The 26,667-nt window shown below is 28.5% G+C and overlaps 3 protein-coding genes across 5 annotated transcripts in view; all 3 read right to left on the bottom strand.

Moving 5' to 3' along the window:
* LOC108563672 (acetylcholinesterase-like) overlaps nucleotides 1-9,974 on the bottom strand; it is a 70,685-nt gene extending 60,711 nt beyond the window's left edge. For 2 of the 3 annotated variants that reach the window (XM_017922409.1, XM_017922413.1), the window contains exon 1: nucleotides 5,754-5,890. The gene's annotated coding sequence lies outside the window, so the exon portion shown is untranslated. Of the gene's footprint in view, nucleotides 1-5,753; nucleotides 5,891-9,924 lie in introns of those variants that run through there. The other variant, XM_017922410.1, reaches the window with a different exon arrangement.
* An 11,423-nt stretch (nucleotides 9,975-21,397) lies between these two features.
* On the bottom strand, nucleotides 21,398-23,379 carry LOC108563648. The gene is made up of 10 exons (XM_017922388.1): nucleotides 23,310-23,379; nucleotides 23,099-23,255; nucleotides 22,863-23,045; nucleotides 22,708-22,807; nucleotides 22,447-22,654; nucleotides 22,228-22,302; nucleotides 22,067-22,175; nucleotides 21,840-22,010; nucleotides 21,701-21,788; nucleotides 21,398-21,639 (listed from the first exon to the last, which is right to left on the bottom strand). Exons 1-10 carry the CDS (start codon nucleotides 23,377-23,379, stop codon nucleotides 21,427-21,429), a joined length of 1,374 nt encoding a protein of 457 aa, XP_017777877.1. The 3' UTR covers nucleotides 21,398-21,426.
* Nucleotides 23,380-25,364: 1,985 nt separating this feature from the next.
* Nucleotides 25,365-26,407, bottom strand: LOC108563669. The gene is made up of 4 exons (XM_017922407.1): nucleotides 26,300-26,407; nucleotides 26,076-26,241; nucleotides 25,706-26,015; nucleotides 25,365-25,649 (listed from the first exon to the last, which is right to left on the bottom strand). The coding sequence occupies exons 1-4, from the start codon at nucleotides 26,361-26,363 to the stop codon at nucleotides 25,437-25,439; spliced, it is 753 nt and encodes a 250-aa protein (XP_017777896.1). The 5' UTR covers nucleotides 26,364-26,407; the 3' UTR covers nucleotides 25,365-25,436.
* Nucleotides 26,408-26,667: the final 260 nt, after the last annotated feature.

The following is a 26,667-nucleotide window of genomic DNA, read 5'->3' as shown; positions in this document are numbered from 1 at the left end:
ATTGAATTAATAATAATGCATATGCTAATTACCTATATTAATATACGTATTCGAAAACTCTTCGAAATAGGTCAATCAATAATATTTGTTGTTTGGATTTCTAGTAAACAAGTAAAATGAACCAAAAACAAGATGGTGAATTAAAAACCAGGTCAATAGTATACATATTTCTTTAAGCTGTTGCATACTAAATTAAATTTTGAGAATGCAGAACAATAAATTAGATCAACTATCCATTCAAAAAATCAAATTTACTTTAATTTTTACTCTCAAATGACACGAAAAAATATATAAAGATATAACGATTTGAACTTCTAACATATAAATATTGAAAATAACGCATAATATATATATATATATAAATTATTCAATACTTATTTTTTAAATTACTGCAAAATCCATATTTTCTCAGTTGACACCATAAAAGAGTTAATTAATATTATATAAATTTAGTTTCGAAAAGTAAGTTAAAATTTAGTATCAATGGCTTTAAAAATTACGTTTTATTTCTATTAAGAAATGATATAATTCAATTATATTCTTTCTTTTTAAATTCCATTTATTTTAATACAGAATTTTATTATTGTTATTTTGCAATATACATTTTGTATATAATAAAATATATCAAAATATTTACATTAATAAAATGAATGAAATGTTATACAATCCAATGAAATAATCATATTTAATAACAAGGTGAATATTAATATTATTTAATTAAATTAGTAGATCGTGCAATTATTTGAAATTTTTATTTGAAATTCTAATAGAATATGGCATACAAAATCGTTCAGTGACTTGCATAATTAAGTACTTTCTGAGTAACAAGTAAAATATTAGAATACATTAACTAAATGTATTGCTATGCACTAGATATTAAAACATATACACTTTGAGTGAACTATTCAAATGTTATATAATGAATTGTTTAATTAAGAGTGCAATGTTACAGCTTTTGCTATTAATAAGTAAGTTAATATTGATGAAATGCGCTTTGGAAGAGTCGATTTCCTAGTAAAGATTTGAAAAGAATAATGTATTTGTGTAAATAGTAACGATATGTTTGAACCAATCTGGTTCTAATTTGGCAGCTGTTTGTGCATATTTCATAAACGTTTTCGAGGATTTGTTGGATGCTTTAATTTCATTAGTGACAATCGATGAACTCTGTATTTTGTTGGGGGGAAGGACGATGGGTCGAGCAGCCCCAGTATACTGTGATTGTGACTAATGAATTCATAACTTCCGTTTCCGCTAATTGACGACGAGCGTCGAACCGCAAACAACGCTCCGAGTCCTGAGGGTGCCACTCGTGCAGAACCCACTCATGTCTTCTTCAAATTGCCACACTTCCTAGCCTCTACTTCGATACTTGGCGACTGCCGAATCCTTAAAACTAATACGCCATCAAATCATGATAATATTCAATTATTTCAAGATCACGTATTATGTAAAATCCTGTGATCTTCTGATATTCTATTTTATTGATGTATAAGAAACAATTATTTCTGGAAATCTTGAACATTTACATAATTTACCTTTTAGAAATCATTTGCATGTATGATTTGTATAATTAAATTATACACTGCTTAGTGTAATAATTTTTGTTTAAAATGTATTTTTTTTCTTTAAGAATAGTATAAAGTAAGCAAGTATGTTTTAAGTATTTAATTGTATACAAATTATGTTAAATATCAAGTATGTTTTAAAGTTACTTTATTTTCTTATGGAAATAAGAAGCACGAATACGCATGCCAAATTTTACCATTATCTAGCTATATATGCTCTATAGATTTAGGAATACAGTAATTCCTCGACTTACACGATTAAATGGTTCCTAAGGTTTTTGCGTAAATCTAAAAATCGCGTAAGTCGAGGAAAGTATTGTATCTATATATATGTACTCAAAAAATATTATTTATTACATATATTTATTGGACATACCAAGAAAGAAATTTACTTTCTGACTAAAGAAGTGGATTTTTGGCATGCCACTTGCGCACAACTCCTCTTCTCGTTACTGTGAATTGAAAAACAACTAAAATCACGTAAGTCGAGGAATGACTGTTTTTAGTTTATTTTAATGTTTAACTTGTGTGATTTGTTTTTAGAGAAAAAAATAATTTGTATCGTTTTCTTTTAATATTTTAAATATTTTTTTAAGAAAAGTTCAGACCAAATTTCCTTAATTGGACAAACTTTTCCTTTTGGAGTCATTCATTACTCTATAAATATGAATATTTTAGTATTGAAAACTTTGGTGGACAAAGCCTTTAACCTGCAAGCTAAATCTAATGGTTTATGTCTGTATATAATCGTACTAATAGGTTGATAGCTAGAATTATACATAATTTAATGTCTGGGACTTTAAATGTATTACAATAAAAAATTGGGTGAAGTTTTTCTATCTAATAAAATACTTTTATCTATAGACAAACGGTAGATAATAAAAATAAAAATAAATTTAGTACAATTAGAAACTACATTTTGTAAAAATAGCCGATGTAATATCGCGATATATAAATAAAAAGTAGTAACATATCTTTTCCAAACATAAAATTAAGGTACATAAAGTTCTTCAATTGAGTTTATACAAGAGTTTGTCACAGGTTTTCTATTCAAGGATAATCTTCATTTGAATACAAATTATTAGTTATGATCGAAGAAAATCTTCAACAAAATTCATAATCAATTGCAAATTAATTTACTATTTTGATCTAATTGTAAATAAAAATTAGACAACTACAAAAAAGGAATAGAATCTCGTTGAAATACTATTATTTTAAAATTTACTAAGTAAATGCTCCTATAATATGGTATGCTCATAATGCGATTTCCCTATAAGCCCTCTTATAACGTGATTATCTTATACCGATGTTATTATATTAATTATCTTAAGAATATGAGGATAAAAATTGAATTAAATTCGAATGATTTGAAAAGTGTACTTGATTTGGGTAAATTAAAATTAGTTTTCCATAGAAGGCGGTATGAATTAATTCATATAAATCAATATTAATTCTGAGTTTCTTATAACGCAGTACCAATACCTTAGAGATATAATATATTCTAAAACATTTATCAGATAAAGATTAGTTTACAAAAATGAATAATATATATTTTAGTCTGTACTATAATTATTTTATTTCTGGGTTGTTTGGTTTTCCATTTATCGTACGCTGACTTAATTTCTTTCTTTTAAACATCAACCCACAAGCTATGAACATATTTAAAAGCCTGCGTTACCTGTTTGTTTTATCTACAAAATCTACGTCTGTAGTCTACGTAAAGCTTGTATGGAAATTCTATTTTTAAACGAAAATTGGGGCAATTATAATGAAAATGACATCTATAATGAACTTACATTCAAACCTTTGGCCCGAAAGAAATGAAAATTGACCAATATTAAAGATTGCAAAGACTTTTATGTGCCGTACGTTGTTAGTCGTGCTTGTATGATTTTTTTTTCTTCTATTCCACATAGCTTACGTTTGTCGACCTCCAAGCTGTCGTCTATAAAAGCACATCGAACAAAAGCACAATTGTCCTTTGTCAATTTAAAAGGAATGGAAGTTTATATTTAGCAATGGAAAACGAAAAGCCAAATGGAAGTACTATTTATTGTCCATTCGATTTAATTGCATTTCGCCACTCCATTTGTTTTCCGTCGCTTCGCACAAAAGAATTTTACCTTCAATATAATTTATAAATCAACGACGGGAATACCTTTTAGTTGATTCTATAAAATTATCGATTTCAATTCATCAATATTTATTTTCTCCACTAAAAACCTGACGCACCTGAATCAATCAATAATCCTCGCATTAATTTCACTAAGTGGTATATTGGACATTATATAGGAGGATTAGATAATTTGCAATCAATATATATAGGTGACATTACAATCAGGTCTCTCGTTATTACTTGCACGGTCGATTAAGTAAATTCCACATCGTTATGTTCGCTGTTTGCCAGACGCTCGCAATTCAAATGTGAGTTTCTTCTATTTGCAATTTGGGTATCTGATAAAGGGCTGTTATTCATTTTTAATTCTCCCTTTCGGACGTAAAATCAATGGCTCGAGGGATACGGTGGGGCTGTGCAAACACATTTACAGGGACCTACATTAATAATGAGACGGCCGAAGTGGAATAATAAAGAAATTATATTTGTTTCTCACTCCCAGTCCGACCCGCCCACTTTACTTTTCCTTCTTCAGAAATGAAGATAAATGGCTTCGCTTATAAATTTCTGCTCCAACGTAACTAATAAATGAATACAGTTGAATTATTTATCATTGAAACAATGAACGCTATACGTTGCTTCATTCTAGAATAAGAAACAGAGGACAATAATGATAATACTCTTTATTTGTTGTCATAAATCTCAATTCTACAATCATTAATTAAATATAAGCAGTGAATATTATCTTTGTACAGATTTATCTTGAGTTTTCTCTAATTGTTCCATTCGAATCATTCATGTGAATACGCCATATATCAAAACCAAATTTTAAATACATCAAACTTTTTATTTTCTTATATGAATATAAACAAACTTATTTATTATCTATATTTACAAGAAATCTTTTGAAAATTACAGCATCTTTTTTTTTGGCAATAGATAATATCCCACTATTGCATAATTTCCTGTTCATAATTTCTTCAACTAATAGCTAAGAAAAGTACAATCTACTTGAAATATGTTTAATCAAATGATAAATTTGTGGTAAATGAAATAATATAGGCAAATAAATAATTATTATTTATAAATACTAAAAAAATGATAATTAAAATTTTAAAATGTCGAAAATAAAGGGCATGAAATATTAAAAGAAGTAAACGGCGTCTTCATCAAAACAATTGAATATATAGCAAAACCTCGTACAGTGCGGGTTATCAATTCTTCCATTTTGCTAGATTGATTGATATAGAACTAATCGAGGAATTATGTATTTATAGAAAAATAACTGTCTAATACAAAAAAGGATCATTTATCTAACAAAAAATGTTTTGTGCACTATTTTGTGTAATTTATTTTGATTTTGTTCAATTAAAATTTAGTTTGTTTTAAAATTACTATAGAAACCGGATTAATCAACCATACATTTACTGAATTTCCACAAGTATACGCACCCATTTTAGAAAATAAAAAGAATAAAGAGAAGGATAATTATTAAAAATAAAATTATTCTTCTCTAATGTAGTTGCTACACCTTCCTCTAATACTTGTAATATTGTACAATGAGTTGTCCAAATTTTTTGTATATAAGTGTGTTATCAAACAGATTTAAATCTTGAAATCAGTATTTTCTTGTAACTTTAGGAAAATAAATTCTTGATTATCAAATATTTCGGAGGAATGACAAAAGTCGATATGGCTTTGGCCAGATGTTATTTATATAGAATGTGTTTTAGGTTTAACATTTTTATATATTTTTTTTTATTAAAGATTATGTTGCGTATTATTATTAATACCATTCAAATATCAGATTATTTATTGTTCTTTTATTTCATTAAATATTTAGTCATAGAAAATGATCGATATAGAAAATAATTGATAAAAAAATATAGTTGATTGCAATTAATATATATTCTAATAATATATTGTTAGTAAACACTTTTACTACTGAAATAATATAAAATAAGAATAAATAAGCGTTACATGATATAGGCAATCAATAGATCAATAGTCGCGATGAATATAATAATGGAAAGAATTAATGAATAATATTAAAATATGTTAGAACTAACCTTTTCGTATTATATGGCCGAAATTTAATAAGTAATTAAAAAAACTACACTAAAGTTTTAGTAAAATAGGTAAATTAGCTGTAATTAATTTTGATGCAATTGTACGAGAAGAAACGAGGAAGCTCACTAAATGTATTTTTTGAAATGTTGATGATGTTGATGGAAGAACAAAATGCGATGAAATGGAGGCTGCCTGCATGCGGATTACGAGCTGATTAATAATATCCTCACTTCTGCTTCTGTCAAATGACACTAATATATTAAACTCGCTGACGTAGATAATTACTTCTACAAGGGACTCAATCGAGCGTCACTAAACTACTTTGCCTATCGCACAGTTCACTTAACATCTTCTACTTCTTCTTCTCCTTGTTCATCATAAAACTTAATGGACCGCAAGGATCCGTCGAAAACGCCAACTTATTTCGTAATTAACAATATTGATCTAGCGCAATTGCCGCATTATGTAATCAAGAATAACAACGCACTTCGCAAATAATATAATTAACCGCAACATTAACCAACAGTTTGCACGAGCTAAACGGATATCTGCATAATTTTTAACAGTGAATTATAAGATATGCATATTGATTGAGCGTGTAATCCATTATTCTATTAAATAACTAGTTATACTATAATATTTGCAATGAAATATTTTCTGTAAATAATTGAATATTTTAAAATCAAAAATGCTTTTTAAATATTAACTTAATAAATTGCACTAAAATGATTAAAAAAACATAATTCATGATATTTTAATAGAAGCAATGTAACAAAATGTTAATAATCAACAGAATTTTTTAATATACAGCAATACCCCGCATACGGCGACTCCAAGCTTCGAATTTAAAAAGAAACTAAATTTTTTATACATAATATTACATAAATTACATTTCTTTTCCTCTATATCAGGGGTCGCCAAACTGAGGCGTCATTTTTTGTGGTAATGAGGATGTTCAGCATTAAAATTGTATGTATCCATGAATTCACCTCCACTGTCATCAATTATGTATCTATGAAAAATTGTCATAATCAGGTAATAACGGCGTAACTGAATATATTTTGGGGGTAATATGTATAAAAAATTCCCCTACCCTTGCTCTATATACTCGAGCTTCTTTTGTTCTACAGCTCATATATATTTATTTCATACTTTACATTATGCAATAACAATATGTTATGTAATAATTACTTGATGTATATATTATCCAGCTAAAGTATTAAATAAGGTAAATATTATACATACTTAGGTATTACATTGTATATCGATATTATAAACTTTATCACTGATTTGAAACCACTTTATACACTGATCTCGACCACACAGTATCCTTGATACTTAGTTGAAGTTTCATAATTAATTAATTAAAACTTGTTGAGAAAGTTCGACTCAACATTTGCAAGTTATAATACGCGAGTATTAGTATAAAATATGCCAATTTACTTTTCATGCTAATATTATTGTAATTAGTGTTCTTATTCAGTTTTACATAAACGATAGGCGTTAATTAATTAATATGTATATAAGATTTTTGCAATTAGGTGGCTTTGCTTGTTGCATAATTAGTGTGGAGTATGTGGTGTATGCGGTGCTGTGTGTGTATGTATGTGTATGTGAGCGTGGAAGATGCTAATGTGGCAATTATAAAGTATCAAAAGCCCGGGCACGGTTTGTGTCGGGAAGCGGCTTAATTGAAAATATAGCGCCTAGGAATTTCGCTCCTCGTTTGATACACACAACTTGTTCGAAACTTCTATCTCCGCCAAATGTCATTTTAACCTTACAACTGCTTCCAAACCTGCCGAGCTTGAAATTTCCGCAGTTTACTCGATGCGTTATACTTAGCGTATAGTTTGCGCACATAAACCACTTCAGCAACTATAATTCCAAAAAACAGTTTAATTGCTCAAAGCCGACATTCATTATTGCGAGACTCGCGTGAAATATTTCAAAAGCTTACAGCTCTATTGAAATTCGCAACCATTTGATTCGCTTTACGTCAACTTCTTTTTGATGTATGTACATTAAATTCAACACAATTAACACACATGAATATACGTAATTCAATATTTTTTACTTAAAATTCATATAAATCTTATATAACCCTTTTTTGCTAGTGGTTCCACTATGGTACCACATAAAAAATAATTACTTTCAAGCACCCATAACTTTGATCACGTTTTATGAGTGCTTGGCTTTGATAAACTGCATTTTTTGCTTCAGAATCCACGTGGGTGGTGGAATTTAGACTTTCAGTTGCATAGGTGCGGATCCGGAAGTGTGCCAGAAGAGAAAAGAGAAGAAGAAGCAACGAGGAAACTGACACAGTTCTTGGTGCAAGGTTCGCAGATTTTTACAAGAAATAATCATTTCAATATTTTTGAGCAAAAATAAATAAATTTGATCATGCATTCGTAATGTCTTGCAAATTTTTAACCTAATTTACCAAAAAAAACGAGTAATTGCTATATATAAATATAAAAATCGAACAGTGTGGTTCAATATTTTTACATTAGCATAATTATATCACGTGTTTAATTATAGCATTAATAAAAATGTAGTAGTTCTTTTCTTAAATTTGTTGTAAATCTTCAGCGATTCGTGAAATCCAGTGCAAAAGCAATTGTATTCGTAATTCGCACGGGATTTATGAGCCGGCTGCCGGTTTTGTTGTGTTCATATTTACGTGTTTTATAATCGTATTTACGTGTTATATAAATTAAATGCACGTGAGACATTTTTATAATCCGTGCAAAGGGTGTGTGCACGTGCATTGTGCGGATACGTGTGCGAGTGAATGTGCATAACATGGCGTGCCTTGATGCCTTTGTAATTACTCCGCGAAGGCACCGCAAGGAATATCAAATTTCATCCCCTAATTTCGAAACTCTCACCGCGATGATTTATAATGTCATGGCCACATTTCCGAAACCTAAACGTATTCAACCTCTATTATCGTATAAATAATATATTAATGATCAGGGAAGCACCTAAGGCGATCAGAGATAGTTAACATCTACATCATTGTCAACCATCCATATGATTATTCTCTATCATTTCCTAGCTAATGACTTTTAATGATCGACGTTGATGATATAATTAACACACATTTTTTTTAAATAAAAAACAATTTTGTAGATGAAATCAATAGAAAGTTTATACCGGACTGTTTGAAACCGGACAATATTTACAAAATAAAACGCAATTCAAATTTAGTTTGTTGTGAATTTACCAAATCGTACTATAGAGAATTCGAACTGGTCAAAGACGAGGTATTTCTGCATTAAAATATATATAATATAAATTCAAATCTATTAAATAAATTGCTGATCAATCGATAGCGTAGACAAATTAAAGGGTTGATAAGTTTGAAAATTGGGGTATAATACGTAGCAAGTATCCTTTAGTAATTGCGCAATTCAGAGCTCGTTTAGTAGCTCATTTTCAACCCGGGATATCTTCGACGATGTCTAGGATATCTTTAATCAATATATACATCTTGTAAAGTCTGTATATTGTCTACTTTCTAAACGCTGTTTGCATTTAATGGACCGAACGATATAGCCGTTTGGAAGCAAGTTAAGTACATTGTTCCAGAAGTTTAAAATTGCCTCCTCATATTTTAACGTTTAGGTAAAACTCTTCAAAAAACTATTTTGTGTTAATAATAGGAATATACAATTGTTAGTAATAAACTAAAATTGTGATAAATTAATGGTAGTTTTTTATCTAATAAATTGTTATAGATTAAAATAGTTTCAAATGATTTAAGATAATATTTCTTAAAATAAGCTAATTGTATTTCTCTTATTTATTATTTACAATTATTCTATTTTATTAAAATCTTGTTATACTTGAACATTATTTGCAGTGGAAAGAGCATTTCGCTTAACGAGCAAAATAAATTGTAAGAAAAGTGACTCACTTAACGATCGTATTTTACATTAGTTTATATGGAAAATAATTTCACTATACGAGTTAAAATCTGTGAATTTTGGAACGGATTATGCACGTTCTAAATTATTTTTTTGGTAATTTTTACGTAAGAAATTATAAATTATTTAAAATGTATTGTAATTTAACATACATTGGTATTGTGGTTATAGTACTGCGTAATTGTTAATTATAGGTAATAACTATATCAATTGAGTATATTATAAAATAGCTTACTTGAACGTAAAATAAAGCTCTTCAGAAAAATAATCCGCAAGGCGTTGAATACAATTAATACAGTGTATCTTTGTTTGGACGCTACTTATTAACTGGCAAAAGTTTCAACTGGGTGATGCCACTAATTCAATTAAGCTTCAAGTGCCCACTTATTACATTGCAACAGTTATCAACAACAGAATAACACATCCTCTTCTACAATTTTCTATTTATGAAATGAAATCGACCGAACACATTTACAAATTCGGAATAACATAATACATTGTATTCTATGTATATATAAAATCATGGGAATATTTATTATATAAACAGACACATACACATTTCCGTTTACACATTTTTTAAGTATAACATACTTTGCGTAGTTCATCTTTGATTAGTCTGGTCGGGGTATTGCCAGAACCGAGTACCCGGACTATACGAGGTATTATAGTAATTTTATAATATTAATCTTATATACAGTGAACCCTCGCATAACGAGTAAAATAAATTGTAAGAAAAATTACATTAGTTTATTTAGGGAAAATTGTTTTACTATGCGAGTAAAACTCCGGAAATTTTGCTCGTTTAGCGTGGTTCCACTGTAAAATTGTTTATTTTGTAGCATTTATAGACAAAAATGTTCATTCTTGAAAGTTTTAGCGTAAACTAATTTCTTAAATATAATAATGCATACTTGGCAATTTTTCTTTACAACTAAATTATACCTACATGACACATTTAGTTAACGATCTCAGTTTCAGTTCAAAAATATCAGACATGCCATCTAAATTATACCGAATGTACATACATGCACTCGGTTAAATGTTGAAGTAATTTTAAGATTATGTACATTCGGCTATTACCGAAAGACGTGATAATTCTATTTATAAAATTTACATTTGTAACATTTTTTTTGTTTTCAAAGTTTTTATTAAATAACTGTTATATAAACTGTATACTGTAGTTTATATAAACAAAATTACTTTCCAGTAATAAGTAAGTTAGTAAGTGTCAAACTTGTCAGATCAATTGTGAGTGCTTTAACTTGTTACAAATAACTCTATAGGGAAAACGAACGTTAGATGTCAGCTCTCCCTTCGTCACTTCTTCAAGAGACTTGAAAGCTGTCCATTATCTTGTTTCAAACCTTCTTCCCTTCAGCTCGTTACCCCCTTTTAAGCTACATATCGTATTAATATATGCATTATACAAAATTTAATCAATCATTCATTATTTAAAACAAAACAAGTATACACAAATTTAAAAAAAAAAACATTACTTACATTGATATTGTTTAAATAATATAATTTCGTTTCTTTCTAAAATCTATTAAACTTATATTTTATATTCTTAACAATATTTTTGATGCATATACAAATAAAAACTAGACAAATGTCTTGAGACAATAAATATCTCAAAAATTTGCAATATTAAAAGGTTTTTTTTACTACTCTGTCTTTCAAATTTTCACCTTTCCAATTCTATTTGTATCTATCAATTTATTAGTGTTTGTATAACTTTAAATAATTGTATTATTGAAATGAAATACAGGAATAGGTTTGTAATTATTTCTAATGATCCTTTTACATAATCTCCAAATAAAACAATCTAGACTTAGTAAGTATATAGAGAGTTTCCTGACATTGTAATAATGAATTATAGCTTCTACCATTTTTTATTATGTACTATTTTATTTACTGGAACTAAAGTACTGACAAATATAACATTATTTCTATGAAATATGCAATGATTTTTTTAGTATTTACTTATGGTTTATGTGCATTTGTTAACACTGTTTTTACAACATATTCTTGGAGAATACAGTCAAGGCCGGATTTGAGCCGAAATCGGGCAACGCAGCTCATTTATATTTATTGTTTTTATATTTTGTACAGGCTTTTTTTAATATAGAAATTCATGACGTTTTATTTTTATAAATTGGTAACTATTAATTAATTTTGTTATTTAAAGTTTAAACAAAAAAATTGAATCGTGCCTCGCCTGGTGAAAGCATCAAATTATAAAAAATCTAGTGTTTTCTTTACATTAGAAGTTATACGTGATATTTTGATGAAATAATGTCATGACAGTACACAACTAACAAATATGAGTTTTCACGAAGAGAAGATTATGTTTAAGTTCCGAGAGTTTCATCTGATGTACAAGCCACGTTTGGAAACTGGTATGAAACCCGGAAAAGAATTACTTTGTAATTGTTTTGTTTTTATGAAATTGGATTTAATGAAAATTATCAATTTTTTTATGATCCCTTACAATAGTATTACAATTTATTATAATTTTTGTATAAATTTAAAGTATTTTAAATTTTATGAACATTTTTTAAGTAATTCTGCAATATCTATGTATTGAAGTAACACGGCAACCGAGTAAAGCTATGTTTTTTCTTAATTTTGACACTCCGATCCCAAAAGCTTTGCCATTACTATACTAGACTATAAGACGCATCCTACATTAATAAGACAAGACTAAAAATTATGATTATATAAATGTTAAATAATGTTATTAATAATCAATTTCTCTACATAAAATTATATATATTTTATAAGAATTAGTGTTTGTTAATTTAAATTTTATAAACTAGACAAATAGTAAACATTTTATGTACCCAAACAGTTCCACATACTTTAATATTAAATAAATCCGATGTACAGAGAATAATAAAAAAAACGAGTATAAATTTACTCCATTCTATGCATGCTTCTACGTTATAAATATTATTTTTGGAGTGGAGGTAGAAATTGAAATGAAACACGAATATAGAGTACCAATTCCGTTTTATAATTAAGTAAACATGTTTAAAATCAAGTAAATATAAATATAGTGGGAACGGCGTGCACGAAGCTCGTTGAAATATTTACCTTGGTATAGACTTGCCGAATAAACTGTACATACTAGAATTCACGCTTCTTGTTACCGAATAATATGCATATTACAGCGCACAGAATTCCGACTGTACTAGGCTGTCAACCCGACAAACGCTATTTAACTCCAAATCATAGTTAATATATGAGTGCGTGGCACGGATCCACTATATTCCATTCCATCCACGGCCCGATTCGAAGTCAACCAACCAACCAGCACCATCCATCCCCCAACAATTAAAACGTGAATGCAAATGATGTTACTTTTCGAATTGAATAAGTTCGGATCCGCATTTAGCGGAAATATTTAAAGGACTCCTGCGCCAAACTGCATTATTTAGTATACCTAGTGAGGTTGGGGAGCCAAAAATAATATTGATCTCCGGGAGTTTTCGCTTCCCGTTCCAGACTCGTGCATTATTCCTCCGCAGAACTTTGCAAAATAAATAAATAAATAAATAGGAGAGATGATGCTCGGAACGACAAAAGGACAGGATACGGAACGACAGAAAATAAGGAAAGAATAGATCTTAATCGTGTGCTTGTGATTAAGTATCGGCGAAAATATGGTTGGGACGTTCGTGTATCGCGCGCATCGAACATGTGTCAAATACAGGAAAATTGCTTCTGCTTCGACTATGTGTATATATGTCTATATGAGTATACGTATGCATGGAAAAGTTTCGGAACTTTTCTAGCCTCTGGCCCACCCGATCATATTTTCTTTTCTATTTTTTTTTTCAACCCTGACACTAGTCGTCGCAGTTGGGGGGCTGCGGCACCAGTTTAATTCTGTTCGGTCCCCTTTTTTTGTACTATTATTATTCTGCCAACCGCCTCCAATTTATTTCCAACGCAAAATAATTACTGAACAACTCGATTACATCCCAACACGAATTAAATGGGTTTCTATTTTTTTTTATTCGTCTGAAATAATTTTACCTTACATTACGCTAGTTTTACAATTAGAGACGAAATTTGTTAAATTACTTTTACAGCCACTGCACACGATTTTTATAGTTCTACATTAAACTAATATTAGAAACAAAAAAGTTACATCTCTGCCCGAATCACAAATTTTATTACTTTCTTCATTATTGAATAATTTAAACTTATATAACGCTGGGGGCGACCGAATTTAAGTCGCCCTACCTACGATTTCGTGGGCTCCGGTTCGAATTCTGGTCAAGCTAGGCCCTTTATGAGCCGTATCGGTGCTTGCAGAAATAGAGTCATCGTTCATCATGAATATACAGTCAAATGAAAGAGGTTCAGCATATGGATCTTCAGCCAAATCGATGGACAATGACATCATTAATGATAGCAGCAGATACACAGACAAAGGAAATAGTGAAATCGCAGAGCATCAATATACTGAAGTTAAGCTACAAGACGGCAGCAAACCAACAAATCACAGAAGAATATAATGGTAAAAAATATTACGCTTGTTTTAAGTTTAGGCACAACTTTGTTATATTAATTTTCATTCGACACTATTTTTAGTTCATTTTAGAAATATATTTAGTACAAAATATATTTTTTCATTTATATTACAGCACAAATTAAATAATATTTGTTTATATAATTAATATTATTTCTTTACATTTTGCTTATTTCACAGTTAGATGTTAAATTAATGTTGAAGCTACTACACACACTTTTCTTAATTTTAACATTTATAGACAATTATTTCTACATTAATATAATATTAGTAATAAAAAAGACAATTCCTCAAATTACTTAACAACCCAAATTACTTTTTTATATTTCTAATTTTAAGTTATAATTTGCTCATTTCATAATCAGATATGGAATTAGTTACTTTTTAAGTTGTTATACACCAGTTAACACTATTTTTTGTAGCTACTGTATATAATTAATTATTCATTGTTTCTATCTGAAATGTAATGTGGATTGTTCATTATTTTTGCTATTTATTAAATTAATTAACAACTCTAATTAAATGGATTTCTCTATGTCAACTTAAATTTTGCTATTTTTGCAATTTGATATTAACATCGCTAAATTACATTTGTAGTTACTGCAAAATGTAAAAAGATTATTTCTTAAATTGATTCGCAACGTCAACATTTTCGAAAGAATCAATGAAATAAATGTATTAAATTTCTTATATATTGTTTTTTTCTGTAAAAATATACACGAACCATATTCAATAGGTTTCCTTGGTCAAACTTTATATCACATTGCTCGTTCATGAAGCTAAAATTCACTGGCTTTTAAAAATATTTTTAAATAATTGTATATTGTTTTAGATGTGCAGAACTAATTACATGTTATTATTTTTTATTGATTATTTAAAAATTAAATAGAAAGTTCAGTATATTTATTAAATTGTAATTGTTATTTTACAAAAAGTAAAGACGCAAATTATTTAAATAAAAGAAGATATTAATAGCAACAAATGACGTAAGTTGTTATTGTAATGGTCCATTACAATTGAAATTCATTGTTATTACAAAGTTGCATTTATATTCCTCGAGTGTAACTCGTAAATCTGCTCCCTTCACTCCATTATCGATGCTTCGGAAAGGAATCCAATTCCGGATGGCGAATTTATAAATTAAACAACTGCACCATCGGAGCGGCATAATCAAATTTCCCACTTGAATTTTCATGAAAGCAAACGGGAAAAAAATGGAAGAAGGATAAAGTGGGAAAAAAGGGAGCGAATAGGGAAAAATGCGGGATAGGGTGGCGTAAACGTGAATAAAATTATGGCCAAAACATTTTTCCTTCATGTTTTGTATACATCTTTTTTTATGTTTCTAATTTTGTATTCATTTCCGGTTTGCTCTATTAGATACTTGAACGGATGTAAGGAAGAATATTTATTGCTCTTCTGATGAGTACACACGGTCCTCTTTTTATGCGGTTTTGAAGTTATGCGGTTTTTATTTCAAGAAGCTTTTTTTAAATAACTATTTTAGGCAATTTTGACAAGTTTTGACACAAATTAGCAAACCATTTCATAGAAAAATATAATAATTCTGAACGAGCATTCAAGTTTCAACGCGAGCTTCAGAATTGCATTTCTGGATATCAGGAATTGTACAAAAAAGTAGCAAAGCCATCGCAAAGTTTAATCAATGATTATATTGTCAAAGGGAAAAAATCAACATGCGAAGTTGAGACTAATTTTACTTGTGAAGAATCAATATCTTCAAGACATAGATCTGATATGCTGACTATCACTTCTAGTGATGAAAGTGATTTCGAACCAGTTTGCAAATTATGTCGAACACTCTCATATAGCGACGATAATTCTAAAGAAAAAAATGTGAAGAAAGATTAAATTTCATAAAAAATTTCTGTATTTTTTTTGTAAAATTTTTCCGTATAAATTTAGAAGGAATATGTTAAAATTATATTTTTCTGAAATTAAATAAACTTGTCTATGATTGCTAACGATTTTTTAAAATTATGAATAAACATTTCAGAAAGAATATAGTAAAATTAATTATTTTTCTGAAATTTAATAAACCCTTTTTTATGCGATTTTCGGTATATTGTAACTCATTGATTTAGTTTTATGTGGTTTTAAAAAATTATGGAACGTATCCTTTATTTTTATACGTGTGTCTAGTCCTTTTTTGTGCGATTTATTTTTCCTGAGGAACGTATCTACCGCATAAAAAGAGTACCAAGTGTATATTCACAATGTACCCAAATAAATATGACTTAAGTAAGTTCAAATTGTGTTTTTTTAATAAATATCTTGATTGTTATTATATTGCCAAATTCTTATATGATATTTAGGCAAAAGTTATAAAATTTATTTAATTAAGATTTATTATAATGAACTTACAAATCCTGTAATTTCGTGAACACTAGTGTTTCTTGATTTTTTTGTAGTATATTAATACTTTTTATAAAATAAATTAACATTCGTAACATAATTAAAGATATTCCATTTTTTTTTTCAGAAATTTTATTTTTTAAAATTAGTCACAATGCAAAGTGTATGGTTTTTCCACAAATACTAGTATTTACAACGAATTTATTATAGTTGTAAATAAGAAACAAATATTTCTTTATATTAGAAATATATGAAATATCTTACTGTTATACTTAATTTATGTATTGAATATTATTACATACATACATATTTTTAGAAACTAAATGTTTCATTTTTACATTGATATAATAATAAATAGTTTATATATTAATAAAATAGGAAAGTGTACATTTTCAAACTTAACTTAACATTAACAAACAAAACTTAAGAAGATAATTATAATATTGTATTCTCTAAAATAGTGAAAAACGTATTTGAAAACAAAATTTGAAATAACTTGGTTTGAAAATATTGCTTTACAGTTTAAATTGAGTAAGTTAGTTAACTCGTGATTTATTTGATTGTTATTTTAGAAAAATTACTAATTTGAATAATGAAGTTTTCGGGCAAAAAAAGTTTTAGCGAAATTTAAAAGTTGAACGATATTTTGCGTGTAAAAAATATTAAGAAGTTAACTTGCCAGTTGCGAAGATTCTCTCTTTTCTGCTGCTTGGTGTTGCTTATTTTCTGTGCTGAATGTTTTGTATACTTTTTTTCTGTTTATTTCTTATTTTTCGGAAGTTGGGCAGTAGTTGGCACGGCTCACAAGCACTCTGGATATTTAACTGTTACTGCGGTCTTGCATGATAAATAATAGAGTCGAAAGACGCTGGTGCACTTGTTAAGTCTGCCGCTGCACTGCCGTCCCGGCGCTGTTACGTCACGCCCGCACACGCGTACAGCAAACCCCGTGCTGGTGCTGTAGGTTACAGGGTTAGGATTAATAAAACTGGAGAAAGGGGGATGAACGTTGCTGCGGTTTTTGTCCGTAATGAAACGGTTGCGAGACAGGATTGGTTATTGATTGGATGGAGGGACGCGACGCGGTCCCAAAAGGCAGTGTGTGCTGCTGCCTGTGAGCGTAGGCCTGCCCAAATTCAAAATCGTCCTGCCCAACCAAAAACCGGAATTGATCCTGGCAAAGAGGACTTTTACACGATTTACTGCATTGCCACTGGACGCCATCTATGCTCGTGCCATCTCACTACCTTGCTTTTCGGAATAGGGCCCAGCCAAAAAGGTCCTTCTGGGTAACCAAAACAGACATCTGATAGTCACTATCATCATTCAAATTGATAGTGATTTTTATTGTAAATCTTGATCCTGGATCCGTTCAAAACTTTATATCAAAAATACAAATAAAATAAAGTCAACGCTTATTTAGATTATGTTATACAATAGGTACATGACTAATTATGGAACGCTGATCGAACTAACGTACAACTGTCTGAAAATACAATGATATCTGGCGGCGGGAATGCACAAAGCATTCATATCTTGATTTACGAGTATAATTCGTTCCGGAAACATGCTCGTACATCAATGCTAATTTATATATTTTTTTTAAGTCTTAATAATTTTATTTATAACTATTCATTGTGAACAATAAGTAAATTTAACCGCAGTTGACATTAAATGGACAAACTTTCCCGGTGATTATTTACCATTCTGATGATTTTGAACATTAATAATTACTTAAGTCTAAATACTAACTCTAGTGCATTGCAACGCTTAAGACTATTTGTTGTTTCTCTGTTGTCGAGCAGACAAATAGCCTGAACATTTGTATGTGATTTCATTATATCTACATGGAGATCTTCGTGTATTTATTTATTCTTGATAAACCATGAAGTCCTTATAATATTTCTTAGGCATTTTGTTTGGAACCTTTGTATAATTTGTATGTTCGATTTGTTGACAGCACCCCACAATTGGATTACATACGTCCATATGTTTTTCAGTATTACTTTGTATATAAGTAATTTATTTATCATTAATAATTTTCTCTAGAAGCCAGTAGAGTTTTCTAATTGTTCCCTCTTAGCCTATATATGGTCTTTCCAGGTGAGTCTTCTGTCGAGAATCATGCCTAGATATTTTACTTTTCTTGATTTGCGCAGACAGTCTTATAGTTGGGCACTAATTTATATGAGGCAGTTTACAATGTTTGAATTTTTTTCTAAAACTCAGGTAAGGATATATTCGCATTGCAAAACGAGCGATTAACTTGTCATTCTAAACATTTGGTTGCTTTCGGTTCATGTCCGATTGAGTTGTTATCGGTATTAATAAAAACATCTGTTTACATAAAACAGTGTGACTGCTATTAAGTTGAAATATAGACGTTTATCAGAGAAATACCATTACACGATGGAATGGTGTAAGTTTGTTGGAACGTGAAGTTTTTTAGATATTAAAATGTCATGAGACATGTTTTAAAAATTAAAGTAATTATTGATCTACAATCGCTTGGCGTGCAATGTTTTGACTATGCTTTAATAATTAATTGTTTTACATGTATTTTGTTAAAACAGGAACAAATTTTAAAATTTAATTAATAAGTAAATAAAGTAACATTCATTGTATAAAAAATACAAATAGAAAATACTAATTACAACTTAACTAATATTTGTGCAATTTCTTTAAGCGATTCTGATTCATCACTAATATTTGTTAATCAAGACAACAATCTATTGATATACATATACACTTATATCCATATACAGTAAATTCGGCCTTTGGTTTCATAAAATATTATATTCAAATGCAAGGATTATTACAAACATACTTTAGAAGAGTGGTCGTCGAACCGATAAATTACTCCAAATGCAGAAAAAATTAGTTCAGCAATTAAAATTCTGTATATCCCAGAAAAATATTGGAATTTACCCCGCCGTTTTAAAATTTATGGACCCTTGCTTTAGATTATTACCCAGACTATTTGAGGTATTGATGTATATAAAATAATTTATATATTTTTTTTATTTTCTATTGTAAGAATAAGTTGTATAAATAATGAACACTTTCATATTTTCCAAAGTAAAAAGTCTATCCTTTCAATTGAAACATTGGCATATCTTTTTGAAATCTATTAATTAACATTGCAAATATTTATAAGCCTAGTCAAAGACATTTTAAGGTTAAAGTGACTTGTTTACTTGTAAATAATTTTTCTATTTGACAAAAATAAATGAAGATATCCAAAATGCCATCTCCAGATATTTTACTCAAAAACTAATTGATTTTTATCGACCCGGCATTGAAAATTTAAACACTAGTTGGCAAAATATTGTTGATAACGAGGGTGGTTTAAATTTATTGTAGATAAACGACATTATTTCCATCTAATATATATAAAATAGAATATAAAATAAAATAAAAAAGATCTAAAAATAATAAACACATTAAAAAACAAGACCAAGATTAATATTCTTTGACAATATGTTATATAGAATTTATATCTTTTAAGTTTATTTTGCTATAATGAAATTACTATTTTCTTGTTCACATGTAATCATTGAATATAATGTAATAGGCAACCAAATATGCGTCTACGCAATAGATTCAGTAATATATAATATTTAAAGTTTTTTTCCGAGAGTTTTCGAAAAAACAACGAAAAAATTACGAACATGTTTCCGGTACAAACTATGCTTGCATACTAAGATATTGAGATACTATAGTTTCCAAGGTAAGTATTTTATAGCAAAAGTACTAATGGAGCAAAGTATATTTACTTAATAGAAGTTTTACATATCTTAAGTCTACGGTTTGTCGGTTTTTCAAAACCAGTTTTTTAAAGAATTTTTTTCAACAAAAATAAACTTTTCTTTAACCTAGATTTAAAACATAATTAACTATTTATTGAAAAACATCAACATTATAACACAAATTTGCATCTGGCATATAAATGGGATTAAATTTAACAATATTAAACCCAGCTAGCATTTTTTAAATTTTCTTTTGTATAGACGTTCATAATTTTATTTTGTATAAACCTTAATCTTGTCTTTTAGAGCAATGCTCCCCAACCCTTTTATCACTGCGGACCGGTCAACCTTTGATAATTTTACCGCTGCTTGCTGAGGGGTTTATTGTTAATATTTTAGATTGTTTTGATGTTAATTGGGCAGCCCGGTACCATTTGATCCACGAACTGGGTTTGGAACCACTGTTTTAGAAGGTCGACAACCTTCTTTTCTGTTTTGAAAAAGTATAGCGAAATTGGGATTCAAAAATACATATTTTGACGTTGACAGGTTGACTTGAAGCGTACTGTCCATAAAAGCTCTCAGACCAATGTTTTTTTAAGTTAACTTTGTTGAAACAATAACTTTATGGTAAACTGTACGATTTTTACGAAGTATTCCCACTATATGAGTTTTCATGCCGTAAAGTAAACCTGCCATTAATGAACAGCGATGGCGACAGCGGGGGTAGGAGGTTTGGTGTCTAAAATTACTTTATTAATTTCATAATTTGTTTAAGAATTAACATGAATATATATTTAATATATTGTAATATAAAAATATGTTATCTTTGATAAAAAAAAATGGAATATAAATCTTATCAACATGATGTTATCATCATCAAACAATGCTATTTATATTGTATTTATCTATAATCTTATAAAATTAATTCTATATATTAAAGTATTGTTTATATATTTTTTGAGAAAGGTACAATGTATAAATCTTCAATTTATAAATATAAAACAATTATGTTATAATTTTTAAAATTTTATTTATACAAATAACAATATTAGATTAATTTAAAATCAACTTATTTTGCAATTAAAATGTTTTGCAACTGAGAATAGAAGTTAGTTGTAGAACCAGATAAGCACAGGTTAAGATCCTTCTTTTCAATGAAACAAGTTAGAAACTTGCAAATTGGTTGTTCAAATTCAATTATGAGTTCTGTAACAAGGTCAGTTAACTGACGACTAATCAGCTTACTCATACGTTCATCTCCCTTTAATCCAGTGATTTTAATCTACAAATATATTTGTTTTTAATAATATTTCTTAAACTAACTTATTGTTATGGGTACTTACTATTGGGATTACTTTGAATTCAGAAAAATTGAGCATATAATCACCACTCATATCTAAATGACCAGCAAGGTTAATGGCAGCTTGGATACTGAAAAATAGTTAATAGAAATTTATCAATAGAATCAAAAATGTATCTTACTCTAAATCGCCTTCTCCGGTGATTGGTACAAGCTTCAGAATCAAAACATCAGCAAAATAATTCCCAGTGAGATGCAAATTTAAATTACCACTAAAATCTTTAAAATCTACAATGTCAAGTTTTAAAGCTTTTCCACCTGTAAGAACTAAGCCATTGGTTTTCAATTTTCCACTAAAAATAAATTATAATTAAAAAAAAATATACATAAAATTTCCAATCCCAATTACGCAATTAAATCTTCGGTCAAAGTTAAGTCAATGTCAGCAATTTCTAATGGATCAGGTAACAATTCAATGTCCAGATATTTATCAATAAACTGGTTTTCCTTTTGCAGATCTAAAATGATTAACAATTAAAAAATGTTTGAAATTATTTTAATTATATTTACCATCCGCTGCATGACTGCAAAGAGCCAGCAGGAGTAGAGCTAAGATTTGTACAGCTGCCATCATAATAAAATTATCTATGATCATTTCACATTACTTATAACCGTTAATGACTTGTTATCTTTGCATTGATAAAAAAAAGTAGGAGGTTTCAAATCTAATCAATTGGGAGTTATCAATAATGATGAACAATTTTATTTATATTAGTTGCAATTATCTACATTTCCTAACAATAATTTCCAGCATTTCTCCTATTTCTGGAGTTGATGTAATGTTTGTGAACTTATTGAGATACTGTTCAACAATTGGACTGAGGATCTGGCTGATTGATTCTCGATTATTATTGATATCCTTATTGAATTTTTCATTCAACTTTTCACTGAAAATTGCACAAACTTCTTCGTTTTCCTGGCTTCCAGTCACTTTCATCTAAAATTGTAATGCAATTAAAACAAACAATATATTACCATTATAATAATTACGTTAGGAATAATTGCTAAATAAATTTGAAAATCATTTAACTTTAATCCGTCTTTTATCAAAAATCCAGTACTACCATCAATAAAGACTTCAGCGTTTAAACTGAAAAAAAAAAGATTTAATACAAAAATTAAAATATTATTTTCTAAATATTTACTCAATTTCTCCAATTCCATTTAGAGGCAGGTTATTTTCAATCAAACCTTCGCCAGAATAGAATCCTTTCAAAGATAGATTTGCGTAAAAATTGAAATTCAATTCGAAACCTTCAAATTTAATTTTTCTTGTTTCAAAATTAGGTACACCTTCAAGCTTCAACGAATTTAATTTATAATTTCCTCTACGAAAAATGTTATAATTATAACGAAATTATACTCTAACCAATTAACTTACGTGATTAAAGAATCGTTAAAGTTTATATCTTGGTCTTCAATTATGATTGGATTTAAGCTTGGAATGTCTAATTCAGGCACGCCATCTCTGATTAAAACGCGTAGACAATCCAAGCTATCTTCAATTATAGCCTCCAAAAAATCATTTCTTTGAAAACCTGCAAGATTACTATTAAAATCGAGTTTTATTTATTTAAGTAGAAGAGTTTTACCAAGCAATGGATTCGCTGTTGAAATTGAGACGAAACCCAAAACAACAAAACAGACTATGTTCTTGATCATCGCTTAGAAATGTAATATACTATTTTAATTTATTGGGATGTTCTGATTTTATTGATCCTGATATACAGGATTTATACCTAGTACACGAGATATGATTTTATCTTAATCCCAAGCGAAAAAAAAAACAATTTCAATTTTTGTTAATTAAATTGTAATGGATCTGTCTTTATTCGAAGTGATTTCTTATAAAATTATCAGATTGGTTCAAGGTAATCAAGTATGTTTTTGATCAATCCAAATATGTATTACAAAATGTTGTTTATTTTTCATTAGTTAATACAAATAAAATATGAAATAAATATTATAAATAATTACAGTCATGCCTCAGCTAACTTAATCTACAATAATGAAGCTTCGATATAACGAACTTTGCAATTTCAAGACCCATTTTAAAATGTGATTTCACTTTGTATGCAAGATGACTTTTTATATAATTAACCTTGTCTTCGTTGGAAAGTATAAAATGTGCGTATTCCTCTGACGGTAATTGAGGACACGAACATCCTGCTGGGAATTATAATTTGTAAACCTTAGATATTTCAATTAAATTGCCAGTTAGAATGAATGAACTAAAAGTATGTTGTAGTCAATTACATACATTATTAGTAAATCGCCTTGAGTCGTGCAAAAACTTTCTTAAACCTAATGTAACAATTGCAAAACCTATATTTTTGTAAATAGACAGTCAGCAAGAAAATACAATTTACGAAATAATATAATAATATATATGCCCTTTGGTTATAATTGGTGACTTATAAAGATTTTTTATTTTATTTTTTATAATAATATCTTTGAGTTCATTCTTTTTTTCGAAAGTTTACTTGGAATTAAGTGGAAATTCTTCACATAAGAAAATATTTGAATATTTCTAGAAATGTGATTATACGTTGTATTAAAAATATAAGGGCTATGTTCTTCCTATATTAAATAATTCATAAAGTGCGATGTAAATACTTTTGCAAATTGCTCAAATGCTTTGAAAATATATTTTTGGTATTATTATTTTGTGAACACTTTGAAATACAAAAATCTGACCAACAGCAATAATTATTTGATTTATATCGATGTTGAGTGATAACCTTTAATTTTAATTTAATTGATCCTGAGCAAATATTGATCTACAAATTATTACTAAAAGTATAAAATTTTTGAAAGGTTTCTGGTGATATAGGATTGATGAGGATGTGGTATTTTCAAAACGACGCTTATCCTGATAACGGATGAAGGCCGTCTAGGAATAGAAACTTCTTGAATTAGTTTGTTGAAAAATGTACTTTCGGCGCTTATCAACCCGCACAATGTTTACAGTTTTTATTGTTGATGGAACTTTCTTATATATTAGAGTCAACTTTCGTATCAGATTTTAGTCATGTCCCATTTAACATAATCAAAAATTGTTTTTTTTTTATTTGAAAATGATATTTTTGATATTTTTATACATCATTTTCGATAATCCAGATCTGACTGGTCAATTATTATACATAAGCATCCATTTTTCTAAATAATTTAATAGAATTTTTTTATAAATTTGAACGTATTACATTAATTAATACAATGACATAAATATGGATTCTATTTAAATTTATTTCATTTTGTTAAAAATAGATTAGATTATAATTGCATCAAGGTAACTTTTTATGTTCGATATTATATCATTAAATTAGATAAACAATTCCAATGTCCAATACAACAATAATAAGTACTTTAACAATCGACAAAAATATTTAAATCTACAAAAAGCACAAAAGTTATAATTTAGATAAATATATTATGATTAAAGTTTAGTATCTCAATATTATTTGTAATAAAATATTAAAGTATTTTTTTATACTTAATAACTAAATAATAAATAAGAAAAATACATCAAAAACATTTCTCATTTATTTTATATATGAATAAAATATAATTTAAAGCATATTAATATAATATTATAATATGTTAAACTCTTAAGTTTATATAGGAAAAAAAAAATAAAAATACTTATATCAATTATATTGATTTATTCTACACAAGTTTTAATCTTTGGGATTTAGTTTTTAAAATGATCATAACAAAATTTAAGAGCATTTATCAACAATAGCTTCAATTATGTCACCGATATCTAATGGGAGCGCCGAATACACATTGTTAATAATCTGCTTGATGTAATCTCCAATTTGATCTCCAATCGCCTGAGAGTTATCATTCACTGTTGCGAGCACAGTGTCACTAATTATGCCACTAAGCGTTTTGCTTAGTTCTTCATCATCGAATAAACCAGTTATGGAAGCCTAAAATCAACACGAATTATCAGCAAATCAATAAAACTGAAACAAATAATGTTTACGTTGAAAGTTTCGATTGTTGGATAAATATGTGCATAATGTAGGTATGGTTTTCTAGCAACCAATTCCCCTTTGAAACCAATATCCAAGACCAAATCGGTGACTTTGATCGAAGCGCGTCCAGTTCCGGTCACGGAAATCCCGTATATCTCCGCTTCAATTTCATATTCCGTCTCCAAAAGCAACTCGGGTTCGTTGAAATGCATTATCAATTCGTAAGATGGCGGCAGCACCGATACTTTGTCATCCATGTTCGATAAAAAGAAACCGGACAAACCTTTCAATTCCAATGCGCTCACATTCAACGATCCGCTAAGAACACATTCTTGATTTCAACAAAAACAGAAACTAGAAAGATGTACAAAAACTTACGCGACATTTTCAATTCCAAGTTTATTCAAATCAACGTTTAATTCGTCGACGTTGAGCTGATCTAGCGAAGGTAAACCGACGGAAGGAATTCCTTCCTTCATTATTCCTCTAACACATTCAAAAGCTGCCTTGATTTTATCCTTCAAATAGTATGTTTCCACGTCATCTGCAAATATAGAATACGAAAATAGTATATTTTGTAATTTTTTTTAAACACATTTTACTTTTGGCCAAACAACTAGGATATACCGTTACGGCAACAATAAACAAAAATGCGAACACTTTCATTTTCACTTAAGATTTCTGTATTGGAGAACGTGAAGCAGGGCATCTTTTTTTTATTTATATATTAGAGTCAACTTATGATTAGATTAGAATCACTTAATTTATCTTACACTTGAATATAAATAGTGCAAAACATTTAAAAATATTATTGACGATTTAATTAAATAAACAGCAAAAGTACTTATACCGATAGCTCTAATAGTAAATTAGCAGCTGCAAGTAAAATAATTAAATATAAAATAGTGAAATTGAGAATGTAAATGGGATTTTATTATGTAACTTTACAAAGAAGTGATATTAACATTTT

The sequence above is a fragment of the Nicrophorus vespilloides genome, unplaced genomic scaffold (genome assembly GCF_001412225.1).
Source record: "Nicrophorus vespilloides isolate i.1.1-1 unplaced genomic scaffold, Nicve_v1.0, whole genome shotgun sequence".
NCBI lineage: Eukaryota > Metazoa > Arthropoda > Insecta > Coleoptera > Silphidae > Nicrophorus > Nicrophorus vespilloides.
This window is presented reverse-complemented; position numbering and strand designations above follow the sequence as displayed.